Source organism: Gigantopelta aegis, chromosome 13, assembly GCF_016097555.1.
Source record: "Gigantopelta aegis isolate Gae_Host chromosome 13, Gae_host_genome, whole genome shotgun sequence".
Taxonomy (NCBI): domain Eukaryota; kingdom Metazoa; phylum Mollusca; class Gastropoda; order Neomphalida; family Peltospiridae; genus Gigantopelta; species Gigantopelta aegis.
In genome coordinates, this window is record NC_054711.1 from 25,758,607 (window position 1) to 25,782,374 (window position 23,768).

Below are 23,768 nucleotides of genomic sequence, written 5' to 3' on the forward strand. Positions count from 1 at the left end.
GGTCGTCAACATCTAGTCATGGCAGTAAATTAGTGGGAGATCCTTTTGTAAAAATATTTTTCTGATATAAATGATGGGTTGGTGGTTTTATATATTTGTGATGTTATAAATGATGGGTTGGTGGTTTTATATATTTGTGATGTTATAAATGATGGGTTGGTGGTTTTATATAGTTGCGATGCTATAAATGATGGGTTGGTGGTTTTATATAGTTGAGATGTTATAAATGATGGGTTGGTGGTTTTATATATTTGCGATGTTATAAATGATGGGTTGGTGGTTTTATATAGTTGCGATGTTATAAATGTTGGGTTGGTGGTTTTATATATTTGTGATGTTATAAATGATGGGGTGTTTTTTTTATGACACATATGATGGGGTGGTATTTTTTTTATTTCTGGAGTTATAAATAACGGAGTGGTGGTTTTATGTATTTGTGATGTTATAAATGACTCGTTAGTACTTTTTTCTGGAGTAAATAATGGGGTGGTAGGTTTTTTTCATCTGGAGTTATGTATTTGTGATGTTATAAACGATGGGGTGGTATTTTTTATTTCTGGTGTTATAAGGTGTTACAGTGGTGGTTTTATATATGTGTGGTGTTATAAATGATTGGTTGGTGGCTGTATATATTAGCTGTGTTCAACATAATTTGAGGCGTGGTTATATATATTTGTTTTTATAAGTGATTTATAATACATTATATATGATATACTGATATAATTGATGAAGTGTTGTTTATATATATATTTGTCATGATATAAACGATGGGGAGGTACGTTTTATTTCTGGTGTTATAAATGAGATATATATATATATATATATATATATATATATATATATATATATATATATTATTATATAATTTGGTAAATTTGGTAGCAAATATTAAAATTGCGCAGCAATTTCAGAAAGTAATATGAAAATTAGACAACTTGTTAGAGTTATGATGCGGACATCTTAAGACGAACATGGATAAAAGCTTATGATTTAATACTATTGCTTCTAGAAATAAGAAATTCTGGATTTATTTGGAATACTATCAAAAATAAGATGGAAAGCAAACTCTGCTTGTAAAATTGATGATCAGAAAGCATATTGTGCGATTTAAGCAACATCTGCTTCCTACGACATGACTATTTCACGCCTTGGGTTCGATCTATATTTGTTGTGTTCGAAATGATGTGAGATGTATATTTATGGTCTTATAAATGATGGGGGTATATATTTGTGTTTTAGATTTTACAAATTGTATATTTTATAAATGATGTAGATTATTTTATGTTTAGCGTTAGCATTCTAGAGATAACCTTTATAAATAGCTTGTTTAAGACATTTTCAGAAAATACCCAGACGCCCGGTCACTTCTAATGAATAAATCACCCCTAGCTCTTGGTGACGTCATAGTTACTGCTAGCACTAAAATCCATTACAAATTTCATAGAAAATTAATTAATTCATGATGATAATATATATATATATATATATATTATATATATATATATATATATATATATATATATATATATATATATATATATACTTGTGGTGATATAAATGATGGGGGTTTATATTTATATGTTAGATGCGGTGGTGGTTTTATATGTGTGTGATGTCGTAAACTGATAGAGGTCGGTGGTTGTATATATGTATGGTGTTGTACATGATAGGGTGGCGGTTCTGTTATAATAATTTATTTATTATGTTATACATAATAGGCTGGTTATGTTATACAGAGGATACGTAGTGACATAGTTATTTTAGATTGCTATAGTATTTAATACATCTAACTCATCTACTAAAATAATTACATATGTTGCTTTATTTTATTATTATTATTCTCCTGTTTTGCTGTCGTTGTTTTTACTAATATTTTAATGGTGGTGATCTGATTTATTTTACAAGTTCCAACGATTATGTTCAATTTGCATTAGTGTTTATGAATTTGCTGATTTATGAATATTGTTAATAACAGTGATATTCGTTTTTACTAAATCGTATTTTGTTTGTTGTTGCAGCTGGTACAGGTATGGTTGGAACGGAATATGTTATATATCTACCAATACCCCACACCCTTTGTCCGTCTTACCGTTTTGTTTGTTTTTACTTCTTGCATGTATCACTACCCTTGACAACGAATAGTCGTTTAAGGAACGAATGCACATGAGACGACTTCCTTAAGCTGTTTGCCACATAAAGACCATTCAAATATTACGTAAAGTTATTTTTGTCAAAATTAGACATGCTCTCCCATATGTAACGCTCTTTCATGTCAAGCTGCAACTAACTACATTATATGTTTTACTGGGGTATAAAGCGTCTATGACACACAAACAAAAAGAAGAAAAACTATTTCAGTGAAACAATATTTGTTCTGTTTACCAACACCACAAGACTACATTGATATATTAATCACATGTCAAACATGTGTAATGTTGACATATAGTCCTAGAGAGGAATTCAGCTACATTTTCCCATTAGTAACAAGGGATCGTTTATATGCACCATCCCACAGACAGAATAAAACATACCACGGCCTTTGATACACGAGTCGTGGTGCATTGGATGGAATGAAAAATAGCCCAATGGGCCTATCGACAGGGATCGATCCAAAACCGACCGCGCATTAAGCGAGCGCTTTACAACTGGGCTTTCAGTAAAATTAATGCGTTACGTACACCCATGCACCCACATCAAGCAACATACATAGCGTTTATACCTACCGCCAAATCTTCGAGCATTACGTAATATTTGAATGGTCCTTTGACGCCTCTACCTCATGGTCATGACATTGATATCTCGTGGTTTTGGCGTCAATTCAACCTGGTCATGTGGTAACTTCAACAAGTAATGTCGTCATTTCCGTAACTTCAAGCGTAACCCTTCATCACACTCCAGTCCACAAATGTGTTCCTTTCCTATGTGTTTTCAACCCCAAATTGTCTCCTGAACCATATTGCATTTCTCCATACCCACAACGTACGTTACATTCTGTTGGACCCAACAAGAGATTGCTTGTGATTTTGTATACTAACAATGAAGATGTTTTTATATAATAGTCATGGAATTGACATTGGCAATGTCAAAGTTGAGAAACATAATACATTACATCAATAGGTACATCATCTGAAAAACAAATCGTTTACTACAACCAAAAATCTTATCTCTGTACAAAGCAGAGGCATGGGGAAGTTGAAATATTAATACCATAAAGCTGAACGACAAAACCGTAATACGTCATCAAAGACCACAATGCATGGTCCAATTGGCATTTGGCAACATAGTAGTTGATTCCATAAATCTCTTATTTAGTGCCTGGTATATAAGAGAACAGCCACTCCCGAGGAGATACTTTATTTTATTACAAAACCAATGATAATATTAGTAATACAAATATTTATTTCAAAACAAATAAATACAAATACACTTGTTTATTTGACTAAACGTACAGAATTTAGACTTCAAATTCAACAGTTTTTTGTGCTGAATATTTACAGGTAAGCGTAATATACATTAAACAATATGAGAGTATATACAACAGTATTTGATACATATACAAAATTTCACATACATTTTTTTCGCTTCCAATTTATTGCACGAGATTATTCTACGCAAGAATAAATACCACGAGACCGCGTAGCGGTTGACTGGCATGTTCTTGCGCAAAATAAACAAATGCAATAAATAGGAAGCTAAAACAATGTATGTGAAGTTCTGTATTTATTACATACTTTCTGTTCTGATTTAACGTCATAACTACACTTTCTTAAATCTATTGATCAATCCTCCTTTCATGGATTCACGTAATGAAAATCATACTCTGCGGGAATCTTGTGTAATGTTTCAAATACGATGTGACGTAATATGTAAATCAAACATGACGTCAATAATAAAAAGGCGCTAACTCCAGAAAAATAAAAAGGGAATTCCCCATTTACAAGTTCCGGTCCAGATCGCACATATGTGTGATACAAAATAAACATATCACACGGTGTGAAAATAACTTTATCACTATAGTAAGATTGAATAGGTATGTAATGAATCAGTATCTAAACACTGATTGCTGTCTCTAAAAAGGATCACAATTCCAACAATTGAACTACTTTCTATATTAGTTGACAAACGAAACTAAAGTTAAATTTTTAAATTATCTAGTGCATGTTTATATTCATTCGTGCGAAAACTGCATGTGCATGTATTGTCCTTTACAAAATACATGTCTGATTAAATCCGTATGGTTCGGTGGCTCTTATGTCAAGTAGCTTCTTAATATAGGTCCGTTTGCATGCATTAGAAGTGAGGAATAGTACAACAGGCTCTTAAGGAACCACACCACTATTCGCAGTTTTGTTACTTTTATGTGTAGCAGCTTAATATAAAAATAATAGTGAACTGGCATTTTAATTATTTTTTTTGTGATTAAAAGAAGATTGACCATTGTTATTTTTATTACTAAATAATAAACATTGTGCTTGTGGTATGCTGCCACTTATATAGCATTAAAACAAGACGGTGCTCTTGTTTAGGGGTCAATAACTCAAAAATATTTAATTGGAACTTTTATTTATTTTTTACTTGGTAGTTACCATGCGACGGTACTTCCTAAAATAGCAGTCACGAAGCCTTATCGACCTTCTCATGTTTTCACAGACTATATTCTGACGTAGAAATTATATTGAACTGGATGCAAAAGTGTTTGGTGGTGTGCAACCTTAAGCTTGATGATTCGTTAACACAGGAATCAATTTCACAAAACACCGCACGTTCACGTTTACGGTTAAAACTTATAACACATCTGTCGTTTTTTCGTGTGTTTGTCATATATTTCATACAGACGATTGAGTTATTTTAAAATATTGATACAGTAAGACGGGGGGTGGGGTGGAGGAGGGGGGGGGGGGTGGGTGGTATAATTATATAATGTTATTTTAGTCGTATGTTTTACGTTTACGTGAAGGACTATACTTACGATGTTTTGTGAAATTGGTCTCTGGCCTTCTTTTGAATTCGGTGTCCTTAACATAGTAGGGTATTCTTGCTCTAACTTAGTTTGTTAGTTCAGGGGTTTTTTTTATTTCTTTGTTTCATTTTCCTTTGGGGGAAATGGATATAAGACTTGAGGTCTATTTCTGTTATTTATTGGTGTTGTTTAGAATAATGGTTAGAGTAATTGTTTTAGATGTTGAGTTGCTTCTGTTTAAAAACAATTTCGATTTGTACACAAATTTGTTCAGTATTAACTGTTTTTATATAATTTTACTAACAACTTTTAAATACTTAATTTCGATTTAATAATATTTATATTCATTTGCGTAATTTTAGTATTTTACTTTGATTAGCTTTGCATATTAACTCACAAAATAAATCCCTGCCATCCATTTTCATCAGTTGTGTAGCTATTTGACCTTTGTCTTTGTCCATCATTGGCCATTCTAGAAATAACCTTTATAAATAGCTTGGTTTAAGATATTTTCAGAAAATACCCATACGTCTGGTCACTTCTAATGAATAAATCACTCCTAGCTCTTGGTGACGTCATAGTCACTGCTAGCACTAAAATCCATCATACATACATATGTATATATATATATATATATATATATATACATATACATATACATATACATATACATATACATATACATATACATATACATATACATATACATACACATACACATACACATACACACACATATATATATATATATATATATATATATATATATATATATATATAACGTTTCAGAAAAAGAAAAAAAAATAGTGGGGGGGGGGTTAATAATAAAAAATTACTTCATATACAAACATAATAAATTTCATGGGAATATGGTCGACCGTTTTTTTTTTAAATTATAGGCTTTAGAAAGTTGGAAAATTCGCCATATTGGATTTGACATACTAGTACATTTACTGCTTCCTGATTGGTTGATTTCTGTTTACCAGTACACCTCGATAAACCAAAATTCATCAAAATTCATCTGTTGTTGTTCATGGTCAAACCATATTTTTGACTAGTGTGGTTGATTGATGTTTTCATTTCGTGTCCTTCAAAGAAAAGAGGTGTATGTAATATGTTTTATTAAGTCATCACATAGCATTTGGACACACCCCCTTACATACCCACTCCTCCACCCAAGTAATAATTTGTGGAACATCCCTAACTATGACCTTTGCCTGGGGAATATGGATACCGTATATCCCTCCCTCAAATTCCTGCAGTAGTTCTGAATTCTTGTAATGTCGTAAAATTAACTAAAGGTAATATGCTGTAAAACAATCTAGCTACCTTAATTTTTGAATTCATTTGATTAGAATATTAACACTGACTATTTCTCGTAGACCATCATTGGAAATTAACCGGCTTCTAGTTTGTACATTTAATTATAAATTAACACTAGTTATTTTTCTTTACTATCAGTATCACGGGGAATAATCAAATTACTGACCTGTATATTCTATGTTGAATAGTTATAATAGTAGCTATTTTATCTATCACAAAATTAACACATCTCCAACTTGTACAGTTTGTATATTGACTTATGGAAGCCCAGTATTTTACTTGTTCTTTTTACTGGATTCTTTCACTAATACTAGAAATCTTAGCAAATTGCTGGTGTTATCTCGTTGTTCAAATAACAGTTTTGTGGTTTATCACAACAGGAGAGAACTACTGCGCAGACGATCCGTGCGAAAACAGGGGACGATGTTTTAACCGCCCTGGTGGATTCAAGTGCGAGTGTATTGCCGGATATTCTGGAGACACCTGTGGCAACCGTACGTATACATGCCTAGGCCCTATTTTACAAAGCGATCTTAGCGCTAAGATCGTCTTAAACCTATAACCTTTAAAAAATGAAATATTACCAAAAAACACAAAAACATTCATCTTAAGAGCATACGGTAGTTATGCACTTGAGGTGATCATAGACCTAAAACTGCCCAGAACCGTAGCTATCCTAATGTGACTGACGGGAGTGGGGGGGGGGGGGGAGGATCTGCAATAAGGAAAATGACATATGGTATCCAGATAGACAAAAATGTTAATTATATATCATATTTTTTTCTCTCTCTCTTTAAATATTTTATTGTCCCCCGAAAACAGAATGGCAGTGTCAGGATTGTGGTGCCCTGAGTTCACTGTCTCACAATATGTTTTATCTTATATATGGTAAACTATATGCACACGAATATATATATAATCAAAACACCTTATGCATATTGTTGTTGATGTTGTGTTTGTCTTGTTTTGTTTTTTTGTTGTTGATTTTTTAAATTAATCTTATCTGGGACCGAAAAGGAAAGAAAAAGAAACAGATTATGTGATCTTGATTTTACCTTAACATAACTGAATACAGGAGATGTGTTTACGTCATTTGTCAAACTTGTTTCTTCTACTTGTTTTTCGTTTTTCATCCTTTAATAATAATTTGTGTCTCGTATCATTTTGCAACAACGACGGTAAAGGTGTCAATGTTTTGGTTTAGCCCAGTGTCCTAAATCAGTGAAACGTATTTATAATTGAATCTGAGAATGTTTGTGTTAATGCAAGTTTTTAAAATATTATTAATATAACTGGATTTTTCATTAAAAATAATTTTGAAAATTAAACTGAAGAAATTTTAAATTTTAACATTTTACATGTAACTCCACTTGTCGCAGACTACTATTCCTAGATCAATGAAACTCGACTTCTAACAGATATCAGCATTAGTGCACGTGGGATATGGGCACGTTAATAGAGTTTATTTCTCTCTCTCTCTCTCTCTCTCTCTCTCTCTCTCTCTCTCTCTCTCTCTCTCTCTCTCTCTCTCTCTCTCTCTCTCTCTCTCTCTCTCTGTGTGTCTCTCTTTCTGTCTGTCTGTCTCTCTTTCTCTGTCAATATCTCTCGCTGCGTGGTAGTCTATGGAAACAGGTTCTCTGTATCTTTATTTCTGTCGGTCTGTCGGTCTCTCTCTCTCTCTCTCTCTCTCTCTCTCTCTCTCTCTCTCTCTCTCTCTCTCTCTCTCTCTCTCTCTCTCTCTCTCTCTCTCTCTCTAATGTTAGTTTTCTAAAATCTCACGTGCATTCTGGGATGGTTGTTATAATTATTTGGTTCATATTAAATCTGGAGTGGGACTACTAAACTACTAAAGGTGACGCCACACGATACTAGTCCCTGTTACGTGAAAAAACAACTGCATAGCAACCGATGAACTTGTCGTGGCTATTGCCATATGAGGAACTTGTATCGTGTGGCTTTGCCTTAAGGTGGATATGGCTGCCACCCCATTCCAACTCTCGACAATCCTGCTCCATGTTTAATGATGATGATGATAACTAGTTTAATGTGCCCATATACCACTAGGGTTTCAAATGTTAAAAATGGGCAGCATTTTGAAAATAGCAATTAGTAAAACAAGTTAATAGAATAAATGCTTAATTTGTCTCATATTCTCTTAATTGCCTAATAGAGTGTCTCGGACAAGGCGACGTGGTTTTCGTGATGGACCGTTCGCGCTACGTGTCACGCGTGGAACTGAGAAAGATGAAACGTTTTGTGCGTCACGTGGTCAACCGACTGGCGTTCAAGAACGGAAATCACCGAGTGGCGGTCGTGCCTTTCGGAGGCACATCTCGGGTACTCGTTTCCCTTCGTGACGGAGTATCCCGGCGCGCGGTCAAAGTTCCAGTTGCCGGAATAAGGTGAGCAGTATTTGACCTACTTTTAAAATTAAAAGGCGAAGTCGCAAGCATTACTTGATGTTAATCACGCACGCAGGAATCCCAGATTTATTGGTAACGTCCGTTTTGCTTCCATGCGTGAATGGTGTCAGCTAATGCTTCCCATTCATATTTAATAGATGTTTTTTGCGGCATTATGGGGTAATTTGAAGCACTGTCTGATGATATTCCAAGCAAGATTAACGGCACTATGCAGTATGCTTTTTTCTTCTTTTAAAACGCAGACCAAATATTGGTCAGGCCAAAGCCTGAACGATGTTACCGCTTACAACGGATGATGCATATAAATGATCCCTTGCTACTAATGGAAAAATGTTGTGGATTTTCTCTCTGATACTATAAAAATTACTCAAATGTTTGAAAACCAAATAGCTCATGATTAGTAAACCAGTGTGCTCTGGTGGTGTCGTTAAACACAACTAACTGTCTACTGTATATATTTTCGTGGTGCCCAGTATATATACTAACATGTTGATTACAAGTGGAATGTAATGAGTATATAGCTGACTGAACAGAAAAAACCTTCTTCCTCCCAAATGACTACTGTCAGTGGCGTTTTGAGGCCGAACGCTCGAGAATAATTTGACTGGTAACATCATCTTTTATCACATCATTTTCCATTAGGCCAAAATAAATCGCTGATTGGCTATATCAGTGTAGTGAGCTATCAGATATATTTTCTACTGAAGGACTGCCACACCCCATGATAATTCACCATATCAGTGTAGTGAGCTATCCGATGTATTTTCTACTGAAGGACTGCCACTCCCCATGATGATTGGCCATATCAGTGTAGTGAGCTATCAGATGTATCTTCTACTGAAGGACTGCCACTCCCCATGGTAATTCACCATATCAGTGTAGTGAGTTATCTCAGATGTGTTGTTTACCGGAGGACAGCCACTCTCCATGATTATTCATCATATCAGTGTAGTGAGCTATCTCAGATGTTCTGTCTACCAGAGGACTGCCACTGTCCGTTGTGATTCACCATATCAGTGTAGTGAGTTATCTCAGATGTGTTGTCTACCGGAGGACGGCCACTCTCCATGATGATTCATCATATCAGTGTAGCGAGCTATTTTAGATGTGTTGTCTACTGAAGGACTGCCACTCCCCATGATAATTCACCATGCCAGTGTAGTGAGTTATCTCAGATGTGTTGTTTACCGGAGGACAGCCACTCTCCATGATTATTCATCATATCAGTGTAGTGAGCTATCTTGAATGTGTAATCTACCATGGGACTGCCACTCCCCCTGATAATTGGCCATGCCAGTGTAGTGAGCTATCTTGGATGTGTAATCTACCGTAGGACTGCCACTCTCCATGATAATTGGCCATGCCAGTGTAGTGGGCTATCTTCGATGTGTAATCTACCGTAGGACTGCCACTCTCCATGATAATTGGCCATGCCAGTGTAGTGAGCTATCTTGGATGTGTAATCTACCGTAGGACTGCCACTCTCCATGATAATTGGCCATGCCAGTGTAGTGAGCTATCTTGGATGTGTAATCTACCGTAGGACTGCCACTCCCCCTGATAATTGGCCATGCCAGTGTAGTGAGCTATCTTGGATGTGTAGTAGGACTGATAATTGGCCATGCCAGTGTAGTGAGCTATCTTGGATGTGTAATCTACCGTAGGACTGCCACTCTCATGATAATTGGCCATTCCAGTGTAGTGAGCTATCTTGGATGTGTATCTACCGTAGGACTGCCACTCCCCCTGATAATTGGCCATGCCAGTGTAGTGAGCTATCTTGGATGTGTAATCTACCGTAGGACTGCCACTCTCCATGATAATTGGCCATGCCAGTGTAGTGAGCTATCTTGGATGTGTAATCTACCGTAGGACTGCCACTCTCCATGATAATTGGCCATTCCAGTGTAGTGAATTATCTCAGATGTGTTGTCTACAGGAGGACTGCCACTCGCATGATCATTCACCATATCCCAAGACTAGGTTTAAAAATTGTATTATTGTAATCTGTAAAACACAATAACACAATAGTTATGTTGGTTTCCTTTGTTTTACGACACTACTAGACCACATTGATTAATTAATCATCTGCTATTGGATGTAAAACAATTGGTAATTCTGGCTCGTAGTCATTAGAGGAAACCTGCTACATTTTCCCATGAGCAGCAAGGGATCTTTTATATGCACTTTCCCACATACAAGGAAGCACATACCACGGCCTTTGACCAGTTGTGGTGCACTGGATGGAACGAGAAATAACACAATCAGTTGAATGAATCCATCGAGGTGGTACCGGCCTCGGTGGCGTCGTGGTTAGGCCATCGGTCTACAGGCTGGTAGGTACTGGGTTCGGATCCCAGTCGAGGCATGGGATTTTTAATCCAGATACCGACTCCAAACCCTGAGTGCTCCGCAAGGCTCAATGGGTACGTGTAAACCACTTGCACCGACGGAAAGAATAGCCCATGCAGTGGCGACAGCGTGTTTCCTCTCAAAATCTGTGTAGTCCTTAACCATATGTCTGATGCCATATAACCGTAAATAAAACGTTTTGAGTGTGTCGTTAAATAAAACATTTCTTTCTTTCCATCGAGGTGGTATGCAAAAACCCCATGTATTCACATTAACTCCACACACACAAATTTCAATGCACATTTAAATTAATATTAATTATATAAAACAAAATATTTTGTCAATAATTGTATATTAATTCTAATAATTTGCTTGTATATTTATAGTAATTCTAAGAAATTATGTTTTTCTAACATGCTATGAAATCGTATGTGGATTTTTTTTTCTAATAAATATATGATTATATTAATTCCAGAAAATCGTTTGGAGATCCAAATCTCGCCGGCGCTCTGCAGAAAGTACGATCAAGTGTTCTCAAATCTCGCGGGGATCGGCGAGATGTTCCCAACTACGTCGTGCTGGTCACCAAGGGGTTGCGAAACGTTCACGACATCATCATAGAGATTAACAAGCTCAAGAGAGGCGGATCACAAATCGTCGGAGTTGGTACGTCTTACAGGCCAATCCTTGGCCTACACTCTTTACAGTTTAACGCGAGTATTGCTCCCACTCGCCTGTGTTCTAGTGAAACCATTTCTACGTGGGCGAAAAACTGCTCGCGTCATCACACGTTGATATTGCTAATTTATTTTACTCAAGATTACATTGAATTTGACCCTGATAGCAATTATTGCTCTCCTACATAAATTGAGGAGAGCTGTTTTGTGATCATCTTACATTTTTAAACCATAAGTACTGTGGGTGGGTGATCAAGGGAAAGTTGCCAACCTCTCTGAAAATGATGAATAGCTGAAGAAAATGCTATATTATTATGCACCGATTTTTGTCTATTGCCCACTGGTTCTTTTTGGCTAGGTAGAGTAATTATTTGAGTACACAGTGAACCAGTAGCACACCATTCACAAAGGTCCCCACTGTGTGTGTGTGTGTGTGTGCGCGCGCACGCGGACCTTTAGGAATCTTTGTTTTTTGAAAACAATATTAAACCAAACATTCAATGTGCAAGTAAATCATTCAGCTTATGAGCAAATGATTTAACTTAGTTTGCAAGCACATAATTGATTTTATAAGCAAATAATTCACTTTATAAACTAATACCTTAAGTATCTTACACACAACTACTTTAATCTACAAGCACACGATTTATTAAGTAGTGAATTCAATTTGCAAGAAGCTAATTAACAATTACAATGTTCCTTACCAATAACTCTTGGTGGGTTGAGGTGGACACTTTGCTGTTACATGTTATTCAGTGGTGTGGTTATATGCATTCTAGACCATTTTACATTACCTTTTAATTTTGTTTTAAACTGAAGTAGGGAAGGCCAAGACACTTCCATTTCTACCATCTTTAATCATTTTAAAATCTGGGTGACAAACATGACCTATAACTCCTGATTGGTTGAGATTGATATTCCGTTGGTTTTCAGTGGTAGTGTTTTCTGGACCATTTTACATCACCTTTTATTATTATTTTTAATCATATATAGGAAGCTAAGTCACTTCCACCATTTGTAGTAATTTAAAACCTAGGTGTGATAAGTGACCCTACTAATCTTCCTCCCCTGTTTTTTGTTTTCCTGGGAAAACATTCAATCACCTTGGAATTGTTATGGTAAATATTGAATTGTCGAAGTTGTTTCTGCCTTAACAGGTCTTGGTTTGAGCAGTTCAGAGAAGATCTACATGGAGTCGATCGTCTCCTCTCCCGACAAGATGATGTTTGATGCGGAGGTTGCCGATGATCTGGAAACTGTGACAAGTCAGTTCGGGGACTTTGTTTGTGAAGGTAAGACATCCATATCACCTGTATTATGTAATGATGTTCCATCTATCTTAAAACTGTGACAACTGAGTTCGGGGACTTCGTCTGTGAATGTTAGACGTCCATATCGCTGGTATCATGTAATGCTGTTCCATCTATATTAAAACTGTGACAACTGAGTTCGGGGACTTCGTCTGTGAATGTTAGACGTCCATATCACTTGTATTATGTAGTGATGTTCTGACGATCTTGAAACTGTGACAAGTCAATTTGGGGACTTTGTCTGTGAGGGTAACACTTCCATATCACTGGTACCATGTAGTGATATTCTGACGATCTTGAAACTGTGACAAGTCAGTTCGGAGACTTTGTCTGTGAATGTTAGACGTCCATATCACTGATATCATGTAATGATGTTCCATCTATCTTGAAACTGACACCTCAGTTCGGGGACTTCGTCTGTGAAGGTAACACTTCCATATCACTGGTGTCATGTAGTGATGTTATGACGATCTTGAAACTGACACCTTAAATCGGGGACTTCGTCTGTGAAGGTAACACTTCCATATCACTGGTATCATGTAGTGATGTTATGACGATCTTGAAACTGACACCTCAAATCGGGGACTTCGTCTGTGAGGGTAACATTTCCATATCTCTGGTATCATGTAGTGATATTTTGACGATCTTGAAACTGTGACAAGTCAGTTCGGAGACTTTGTCTGTGAATGTTAGACGTCCATATCACTGGTATCATGTAATGATGTTCCATCTATCTTGAAACTGTGACAACTCAGTTCGGGGACTTCGTCTGTGAAGGTAACACTTCCATATCACTGGTATCATGTAGTGATGTTATAACGATATTGAAACTGACACCTCAAATCGGGGACTTCGTCTGTGAAGGTAACACTTCCATATCACTGGTATCATGTAGTGATGTTATGACGATCTTGAAACTGACACCTCAAATCGGGGACTCCGTCTGTGAAGATAACACTTCCATATGACTGGTATCATGTAGTGATGTTATGACGATCTTGAAACTGACACCTCAAATCGGGGACTCCGTCTGTGAAGATAACACTTCCATATCACTGGTATCATGTAGTGATGTTATGACGATCTTGAAACTGACACCTCAAATCGGGGACTTCGTCTGTGAGGGTAACACTTCCATATGACTGGTATCATGTAGTGATGTTATGACGATCTTAAAACTGACACCTCAAATCGGGGACTCCGTCTGTGAAGATAACACTTCCATATGACTGGTATCATGTAGTGATGTTATGACGATCTTGAAACCGACACCTCAGTTCGGAGACTTCGTCTGTGAAAGTAAGACGTCCATATCACTGGTATTGTGTTAACAATGGTGACACCATTCGTCACTCTCGTGTTACTACGTGATTCTGGTATAAATCTGCAAGGTCTACTGTATTTGGACCCTTTCTCAATCATGTGTATTCTCCGGACAATACGCAAAATCACGTTTCTTAAGATAAAAGAAAAATGTTTATATTTACAGATACTGTAGCAGACCTTTGCAACACCGACCCCTGCCAGAACGGAGGGGTGTGTGAGATTGCAGACAGGGACTACATCTGCCGCTGTCGACCAGGATGGGCCGGCAAGAACTGTGACAGACGTGAGTGGGATTTGTTTTTGTTTTTTTGTTTTGCGAGGGTGGGAAAGGGCTTTTTTTAGTTGTTAAAGGGACATTCCTGAGTTGCTGCAATTTTAAAGATGTTATCGACTAACAGAGACTTTTTAACGATTGTAATTACATATCAAATATATTTTTCTGCATAAGATATTAGTGACTGTATATTAAACGTGCTTCTGATCGTTCTAATATTTGTACTAGGTTAAATTTTATTTTATTTTCTCAAATATATTTTTTGGTACGTACGAAATTATTTGAAGACAAAATCCAGTTTGGGCTTTTTACAAATATTCAGACGAACAGAAACACATTGAATATACAGACACTGATATTCTAAACAAGAAAATATATTTAATATGTAAGTTTAATTGTAGAAATGTTTATTAGTCTGAAGCATCTTACAATGCAGCAAACTCAGGAATTTCCCTTTAAAGTAATGCTGTAATTAATACATTTACATATAGCATGGGTGTTATCTGTGGATATCAGTGTACGATTTAGTAGGTGACGAACAATTAAAAGCGGAAAAAAGTGGGCACTTGAATATTTTTAGGGGGGATTGGTAAATGGTATCTGTGGATGTCATGGTGAGAGTTACGGATAGATTATCAAGTAAGAAGGTTAAAACTGTAACAGATGTAAAATAAAATTAAAAATTAAAAACATTAAAGGCTAAGAATGTTCAGATTTTTTTACTATATCCGAGGGGCCAGTGATTCTAATATTAGTTAGTTTAACTAGTGTTTACGAAAATTAATCAAAGCCAGATATTAAATGACTACAGAGATCAACTGAAAAGATATGATGAAACTTGACTTACAGATATGAATATACCAAATGAAATCAAACAGCGACCATGTCAACGTTTGTGCTAAAAAAAAACCCCACAAAATGCAATATATCAACCACACTATGATCCATAATATCAGTACTACAATCCTACCTCAAAGTATTAACTGAAGAAAATGGTACCTTTCATGGCTCATTTTCGGTGTAACCAGATGTTTTTACGAAATTTGAGTACTTTTTTACCGGTACCCCATACACGTTCCAAACACAAGGCTACTTGACACAGTGGTACTAGATGAAATAAAATTGCATACATTTTTAGCACAGATGAAACTTTATTTTTTTATACAACCAACACACATTTATAACTAATCACAGGACTTGTGGTGTTAACTTCTCTATTAAAAATTCGGTGCACCTCGAACTTTGACCTAGCCAGAAATTATTTGGTTCAGTGCTACCTACAATAGCAAAATGTATTTATTCTAAATAAAAACTTATTTTTTATTTTTACAAAGATATTTAATGGGAAATTACCAGGCAAACCCAGGGTTAGCGTAACAATACTTTAAACATCTTGGCCCAGTTATTTCAGACTACGTAGCTTTGAAGTAAATTTAATGACGATTGCCTTGTCGATGATGCCCTTGCAGATTGCGACGACAGGGCAGACGTGGTCGTGCTCATCGACTCGTCAGGCAGCGTGGGCTACGAGAGCTTCCGTAAGATCAAGGACTACCTGCGCGACTTCGTCAGCAAGTTGAACATCGGCGCGGACAGGACCCGGGTGGGAGTCGCCACGTTCAGCCAGTTCAGTCGAGCCGAGATTTATCTCGACTCCTATTACGACAAGCGGGACCTGATGAACGCCATTTCGGGTCTCACGTACGAGTACGGCAACACCAACACCGCGTCTGGCATCAAGCTGATGCGGTCCGCCATGTTCTCTAATCGTCATGGAGACAGACCGGATGTTCCTAACTTCGGTGAGTCGTTGCGTTAGATATTGCTCTTCGGACACCATGCAAAAAGAACCGGGTGATTGTGACTGGTTGAAATATTGGTGTCAGAGTGGGATTGTCACAATGAATGAAATAGTGGTATCAGATGGTAACTGTGATTGATATAGTGGTATCAGAGGGTAACTGGTTGATATGGTGGTATCAGAGGGTAACTGTGATTGATATGGTGGTATCAGAGGGTAACTGATTGATATGGTGGTATCAGAGGGTAACTGTGCTTGATATGGTGGTATCAGAGGGTAACTGTGCTTGATATGGTGGTATTAGAGGGTAACTGTGCTTGATATGGTGGTATCAGAGGGTAACTGTGCTTGATATAGTGGTATCAGTGGGTAACTGATTGGAATAGTGGTCCATCTTTAATTAACTTAGCTACTGGTACGTAAAAAGGCAAATCACATATATTTTTCACAAAACCTCTGAACATTTGTATGAACGATCGAAAATTTGCCATGCTGAGATCATCTTTGATTTAGTTCTAGACAGAAGGATCATTTTTGGTTATGTGTGGTGTCCTGTATCAAAATAGCCGTGTCTAATGTTTTCCGTCAATACTGTGTAAACTAATTGTGACATGTCTATTAGAACGAAACAAGATAACACATGGTATTTAAGACCACATTTAACTCATTAATGTAATGTATGTCAGTAATGTGATGTAATGTAATGTACGTCAGTAATGTGACGTAATGTAATGTATGTCAGTAATGTGACGTAATGTAATGTATGCCAGTAATGTGACGTACTATAATGCATGTCAGTAATGTGATGTAATGTAATGTATGTCAGTAATGTGACGTAATGTAATGTATGTCAGTAATGTGACGTAATGTAATGTATCAGTAATGTGACGTAATGTAATGTATGTCAGTAATGTGATGTAATGTAATGTATGTCAGTAATGTGACGTAATGTAATGTATGTCAGTAATGTGACGTAATGTAATGTATGCCAGTAATGTGACGTACTATAATGCATGTCAGTAATGTGATGTAATGTAATGTATGTCAGTAATGTGACGTAATGTAATGTATGCCAGTAATGTGACGTACTATAATGCATGTCAGTAATGTGATGTAATGTAATGTATGTCAGTAATGTGACGTAATGTAATGTATGTCAGTAATGTGACGTAATGTAATGTATCAGTAATGTGACGTAATGTAATGTATGTCAGTAATGTGATGTAATGTAATGTATGTCAGTAATGTGACGTAATGTAATGTATGTCAGTAATGTGACGTAATGTAATGTATGCCAGTAATGTGACGTACTATAATGCATGTCAGTAATGTGATGTAATGTAATGTATGTCAGTAATGTGACGTAATGTAATGTATGTCAGTAATGTGACGTAATGTAATGTATCAGTAATGTGACGTAATGTAATGTATGTGACGTAATGTGACGTAATGTAATGTGTGTCAATACTGTGACATTGAATGCAAGTCACATGGTTAACTTCCTGATAACGTGGATGAGGGTTCTGGTTGCAGTCAATATTTGCTGTCGTTTATATGTTCCTTTATTTATTTCCATCAGTGTATTATTAAAAAAAAAATAATAATAATATTTTTTACAGCAATGGTTATCACCGATGGATTGTCTAACGTGAATTCCAAGAACACAATCCCACAAGCAGACATGGCTAAAAAGCATGGAGTTCATATATTCTCAGTCGGCGTTGGAACCTTTGATCCGTGGGAGGTGGACGCAATAGCCACCGAACCCCACGAAAAGAACGCGTTCAAAGTGGCCTCGTTCGATAACCTCAACGAAATTTCCACCAGACTAATTGATGCAATATGTAGAGGTATGTATTTTTAACATGTTAGATATTTTTGTAAATGGTTATCTAATAACTGTAAACCAGGATATTAATGCGTCATGATATTTTAGCAATGGGACATGTATTTAAAATGTTATTAATTACATCTGCTAAATGCAACTTTTAAAGATCACACTGCAAAGAAAATTGTTAGTTGTTTTCACTGATTAAAAACAAATATATTTGTAATTTCATATTGCTTTTCAGTGGTGGGAAATAAAAAAAAGTCGATTGTTATTGTTCCGTATATAGTACTTGGTGTTATGAGTTCGGGGCGGGATGTAGCCCAGTTGTAAAGCACTCGTTTGATGCGCGGTCGGTATGGGGTTGATCCCCTGTCGGTATGGGGTTGATCCCCGTCGGTGGGTCCATTGGGCCATTTCTCGTTCCAGCCAGTGCACCACGACTGTTATATCAAAGACCGTAGTATGTGCTATCCTGTGTGTACAATGGTACATATAAAAGATCCCTTGCTGATGATGAAGAAAATGTTGCAGGTTTCCTCTCTAAGACTATATGTTAAAATTACCAAATGTTTGACATCCAATAGCTGATGATTAAGGAATCAATGTGCTCTAGTGGTGTCGTTAAACAAAAAACCCTTTGGTCTTATGATATGATATTGTTTTTACTTTTACCATAGCTTCATGCTTATATTTAGTTATAGGTCAAGCAAATCGTTCTAGACACACATATCAGCGGTCTGTGCTGTCTGGGCTGTCTGTCTCCATAATAGTGTGGGACTGGCCTCGGTGGCGTCGTGGTAGGCCATCGGTCTACAGGCTGGTAGGTACTGGGTTCGGATCCCAGTCGAGGCATGGGATTTTTAATCCAGATACCGACTCCAAACCCTGAGTGAGTGCTCCGCAAGGCCCAATGGGTAGGTGTAAACCACTTGCACCGACCAGTGATCCATAACTGGTTCAACAAAGGCCATGGTTTGTGCTGTCCTGCCTGTGGGAAGCGCAAATAAAAGATCCCTTGCTGCTAATCGGAAGAGTAGCCTATGTAGTGGCGACAGCGGGTTTCCTCTCAAAATCTGTGTGGTCCTTAACCATATGTCTGACGCCATATAACCGTAAATAAAATGTGTTGAGTGCGTCGTTTAATAAAACATTTCTTTCTTTCTTTCCATAATAGTGTATTCGCTTTTTCAGTGGTTAGTGGAGCAGCCAATAATATGCCTTTAGATTGATATTTCATGTGTGTGATATCGCTCTGTGATGCCAAGTATATTATTCTTGTGTAAGGAATTGTTTTCCCTTCATTCCAGACCCCGGCGTGTGTGCTGACAGCCCGTGTCTTAACGGCGGTATCTGTGTTCCCACCGTCGGTGACTATAGGTGTGAATGTTCTGTTGGCTTCCTCGGCAAGAACTGCGAACTAGGTATGAACATCTCAGTATATCACTGAATCTTACCGTCCCCACTCCACTTAGTCTGCCATAACAGATCTGATATTAGCCAATTTGACATGCACAAGAACATTATATAGTGTGATCCTACAGTAAATATATATATATATGTATGTATGTATCTATGTATCTATGTATCTATGTATGTATGTATGTATGTATGTATGTATATCTATCTATCTATCTATCTATCTATCTATCTATATATATATATATATATATATATATATATATATATATATATATCTATATATATATATATATCTATATATCATATATATCTATCTATCTATCTATCTATATATATATATATATATATATATATATATATATATATATATATATATATATATATATATATCTATATATATATATCAGCCAAACAGTTAAACTAAGTAAATAAATAAATAAATAATAAACAATTTAATATACACTTATAACTTATTAAATATATACAAAAAAGACGGGGAAAACCTGAAATATTAATATCAGCTATCAGACCACAGACATCCTAGTAAAGAACGTTCAGGTCTGTTTATCAATACACCGAAACACATTCCATAGTTTGCATGTGCATCACGCAGTTGCCCCGTAGACGTGCATGGGGTGTCATTCTCGATTTTGACAATTTCCAGGAAGGTCCATTAATCACTGTGGAACATTATTTCTGCCAATTTGTTTCATTCTGTTGATCATACAGTTGTTATTGTTTTGTTTTTAATAGTTTTTATTGTTTGAATTTGCGATTTACTGATAAATAAACGTCAGCTTTCAAATTTCAATTTCTTTGGTGGTCATAAAACCTACTGTAATACTGAACTACCGGTTGTAATGTTTGCCCAATTAATTCACTATTATCATATAGCCATTCCCCACAGCTAATACACCTTAAACTTATGGCAACTGTAAATTCTTATTACAGTTCCCCTACTTTTTTTGAAGAGTATATATATATATATATATATATATATATATATGTATGTATGTATGTATGTATGTATGTATGTATGTATGTATACATAAATAAATAAATAGATAAATAAATATATAAACATATAAAATAAATAAATAAACAAACAGATAATATAAACACAATATAATCAGTCAGTCAGTGAACACAAACAGTAACGTGGTGTATTGTTTCCTCCACAGACTGCCAGGCGAGAAAGGACATCGCGTTTATCTTGGACTCGTCGACGAGTGTGGGCGAAGACAACTTTAAAGCGATGCTCACATACGTTCAGACCGTGGTGAAGGACCTGACGAGCAACGGGCGGTCCGGCCACGCCTTCTCGCTTATCACCTACAACACCGACTCCACTCTTGTCTTCAGCTTCGGTCGCTACCACAGCCCGTCCGACGTCGTCAACGTCATCGAGACGACCAAATACACCTACGGCTCAACCAACACCGCTGACGCTTTGCGGACGGCCATCGAAGTGTTCAGTCCAGGGCGGGGCGAAAGGAGGGGTGCGGACAACATCGCCATTCTCATCACCGACGGCGAGTCCAACATCAACTACCACGACACCGTTCCAGCGGCGACAGATCTGAAGAACATGGGAGTCAGGGTGGTGGCCATAGGGATAGGGTTGACCAACACGGCTGAGATTAACGCCATTGCGTCTAGCCAAAATGACGTGTTCCAAGTGAACTCTTTTGAAAACCTCGAGGAGATTAAGGACGAGCTGGTCAAAGTGTCTTGTCAGACGGTAGAGGTTCGGAAAATCAGTGGCGGGTATACTACTACAGGGTATGACGAAGACTTTTTAAGGGAGTAAAACCCAGGATAAACTGTACTAGAGGATGTTCTTTTGGAGTTTTTTTTTATTAATAGGTGGGTTTTTTGTGTTTTTTGTGTTTTTTTATCATGTGTGAAACAAAATGTTTTATTGTATTATGAGAATGGGAATTAATGTAATGGCTGCAATATTCACTTGCACATCACTTATTCTGATGGTCTCACGCACCAGTTTTTATGAAATAAATACCTCGAAGACTTCGATGAAAAACCTCAAGATTCGAAGACCGCCATGTTGGATACGTGGATGTGTGTGGAACATCAAGTAAATATCTTCGGCTAGCTATTGGTCTTGTTAAATAGTATTTATAACATGTTGTCATTAGGTGTTACTGCTGCTGTCAGATGTAGTTATTTTCCAATTGGTTTTCTTTCTGGAAAAGTGTTTTCCAGAGTGTGTGTTCCATATAGCTGACGGTGCAAAGTTAAGAGAACAAAAACTACTTTCCTACGAACTAGTTCCAGTGCTTCTGGTTGACCATCGGGACACAAGCAGTTGCTCTGACACACATTCTGTATGACTGCATAATCGTAGAGGTATCACTTATTGATAGATATATGGAGTATTTTAATTCATTTCTAATAAAGAATATGAACCATATTACACTGATTGTTGCTTTTAGATTTATTTTTACAAATACTTATATATCAAACTCATCATTTACTCAGTCATTCCAGCCAGTGCACTACGACTGGTATATCAAAGGCCGTGGTATGTACTACCCTATCTTATGGCATGTCATGTCATAGGGTTTTACGTGCACATTCAGAACAAGCTGTTGTAGCGCACGCCTGTCGTGGGCGCAAGAGCCGACATTGGCCGGCTCCTCAGTCAATGACAGGAAAGGTGGGGGGAGGGGAGAGGAGGGACCGCCTGCACTGGCAGGTGCAAGGGAGCACCAGCAGCCCGATCAAATTGGTAGCAGGCGGGTGGGGGTGGTGGTGGTGCTATGGAATTTGAATGGAGCAGTTAAATGCCAAAGAGAAAAGGGTGCGCAATTTTGATTGAGGGAATTTGGCGCAATTTTGAACGGTCGGTCGAAAGGTAAATGGCCGAGCTAATATAAGTTTTGATATTAGTGAATACCCTCTGTGGGATGGTGCATATAAAAGATCCCTTGCTGCTACTCGAAAAGAGCAGCTCATGAAGTGGTGACAGCGGGTTTCCTCTCTCAATATATGTGTGGTCATTAACCATATGTCTGACGCCATATAACCGTAAATAAAATGTGTTGAGTGCGTCGTTAAATAAAAGTTCTTTCATTTACTCAGGATCCTAGGTAGGGAAGTGGGAAGTAATTGACCGCTAGAAAAATAATTACGGCTGCTGATTTTTCCTAATGCAGCAAGGGGTCTTTTATATGCACTTTCACACAGACAGAAAAGCGCATACCACACTGGTGCACTGGTAAGAACGAGAGAAAACAATGGTTTCAATGGATCCACCGAGATACATACAGAAATGCAGATACAAACTTTTGATGTAATACCACCTATACTGGGCGTATTGTTAGAGCCATGGGGTTTAAACCTGATAGGTGTACTGTTCGTATCCCAATGCAACATTTTGTTTTGTTTAACAACACCACTAGAGCACATTGATTTATTTTAATTGGCTATTGGATGCCAAACATTTGGTAATTGTGACATTAAGCTCCGTATCCTAATGCCCTCTACAAGATAGAACTAGGGCACCCCCCCCCCCCCCCCCAGGCAAAGAGTAAGACTAATACACTAACGGGACGCAAATAAAAGTGATTTGTTTAAACTTAAAGTTTATTGTGTTTAACGACACCACTAGAGCACATTAATTAATCATCGGCTATTGGAGGTCAAACATTTGGTAATTCTGACTCGCAGTCATCAGATGAAACCCGTTACATTTTCCCTAATGCAGCAAGGGATCTTTTATATGCACTTTCCCATAGACAGGAAACCCGTTACATTTTCCCTAATGCAGCAAGGGATCTTTTATATGCACTTTCCCATAGACAGGAAACCCGTTACATTTTCCCTAATGCAGCAAGGGATCTTTTATATGCACTTTCCCATAGACAGGAAACCCGTTACATTTTCCCTAATGCAGCAAGGGATCTTTTATATGCACTTTCCCATAGACAGGAAACCCGTTACATTTTCCCTAATGCAGCAAGGGATCTTTTATATACACTTTCCCATAGACAGGAAAACCGTTACATTTTCCCTAATGCAGCAAGGGATCTTTTATATGCACTTTCCCATA

The 23,768-nt window shown here is 37.1% G+C and overlaps 1 protein-coding gene across 1 annotated transcript in view; it reads left to right on the plus strand.

Moving 5' to 3' along the window:
• LOC121387240 overlaps positions 1–22,127 on the plus strand; it is a 159,672-nt gene extending 137,545 nt beyond the window's left edge. Inside the window, exons 78-87 of the mRNA XM_041518265.1 lie at positions 2,019–2,027; positions 6,664–6,777; positions 8,454–8,685; positions 11,534–11,724; positions 12,893–13,027; positions 14,535–14,654; positions 16,115–16,447; positions 18,066–18,296; positions 19,585–19,698; positions 20,878–22,127. Of these exons, the coding sequence (XP_041374199.1) occupies positions 2,019–2,027; positions 6,664–6,777; positions 8,454–8,685; positions 11,534–11,724; positions 12,893–13,027; positions 14,535–14,654; positions 16,115–16,447; positions 18,066–18,296; positions 19,585–19,698; positions 20,878–21,506 (2,108 nt within the window). The 3' untranslated portion in view covers positions 21,507–22,127. The remainder of the gene's footprint in view (positions 1–2,018; positions 2,028–6,663; positions 6,778–8,453; positions 8,686–11,533; positions 11,725–12,892; positions 13,028–14,534; positions 14,655–16,114; positions 16,448–18,065; positions 18,297–19,584; positions 19,699–20,877) is intronic.
• Positions 22,128–23,768: the final 1,641 nt, after the last annotated feature.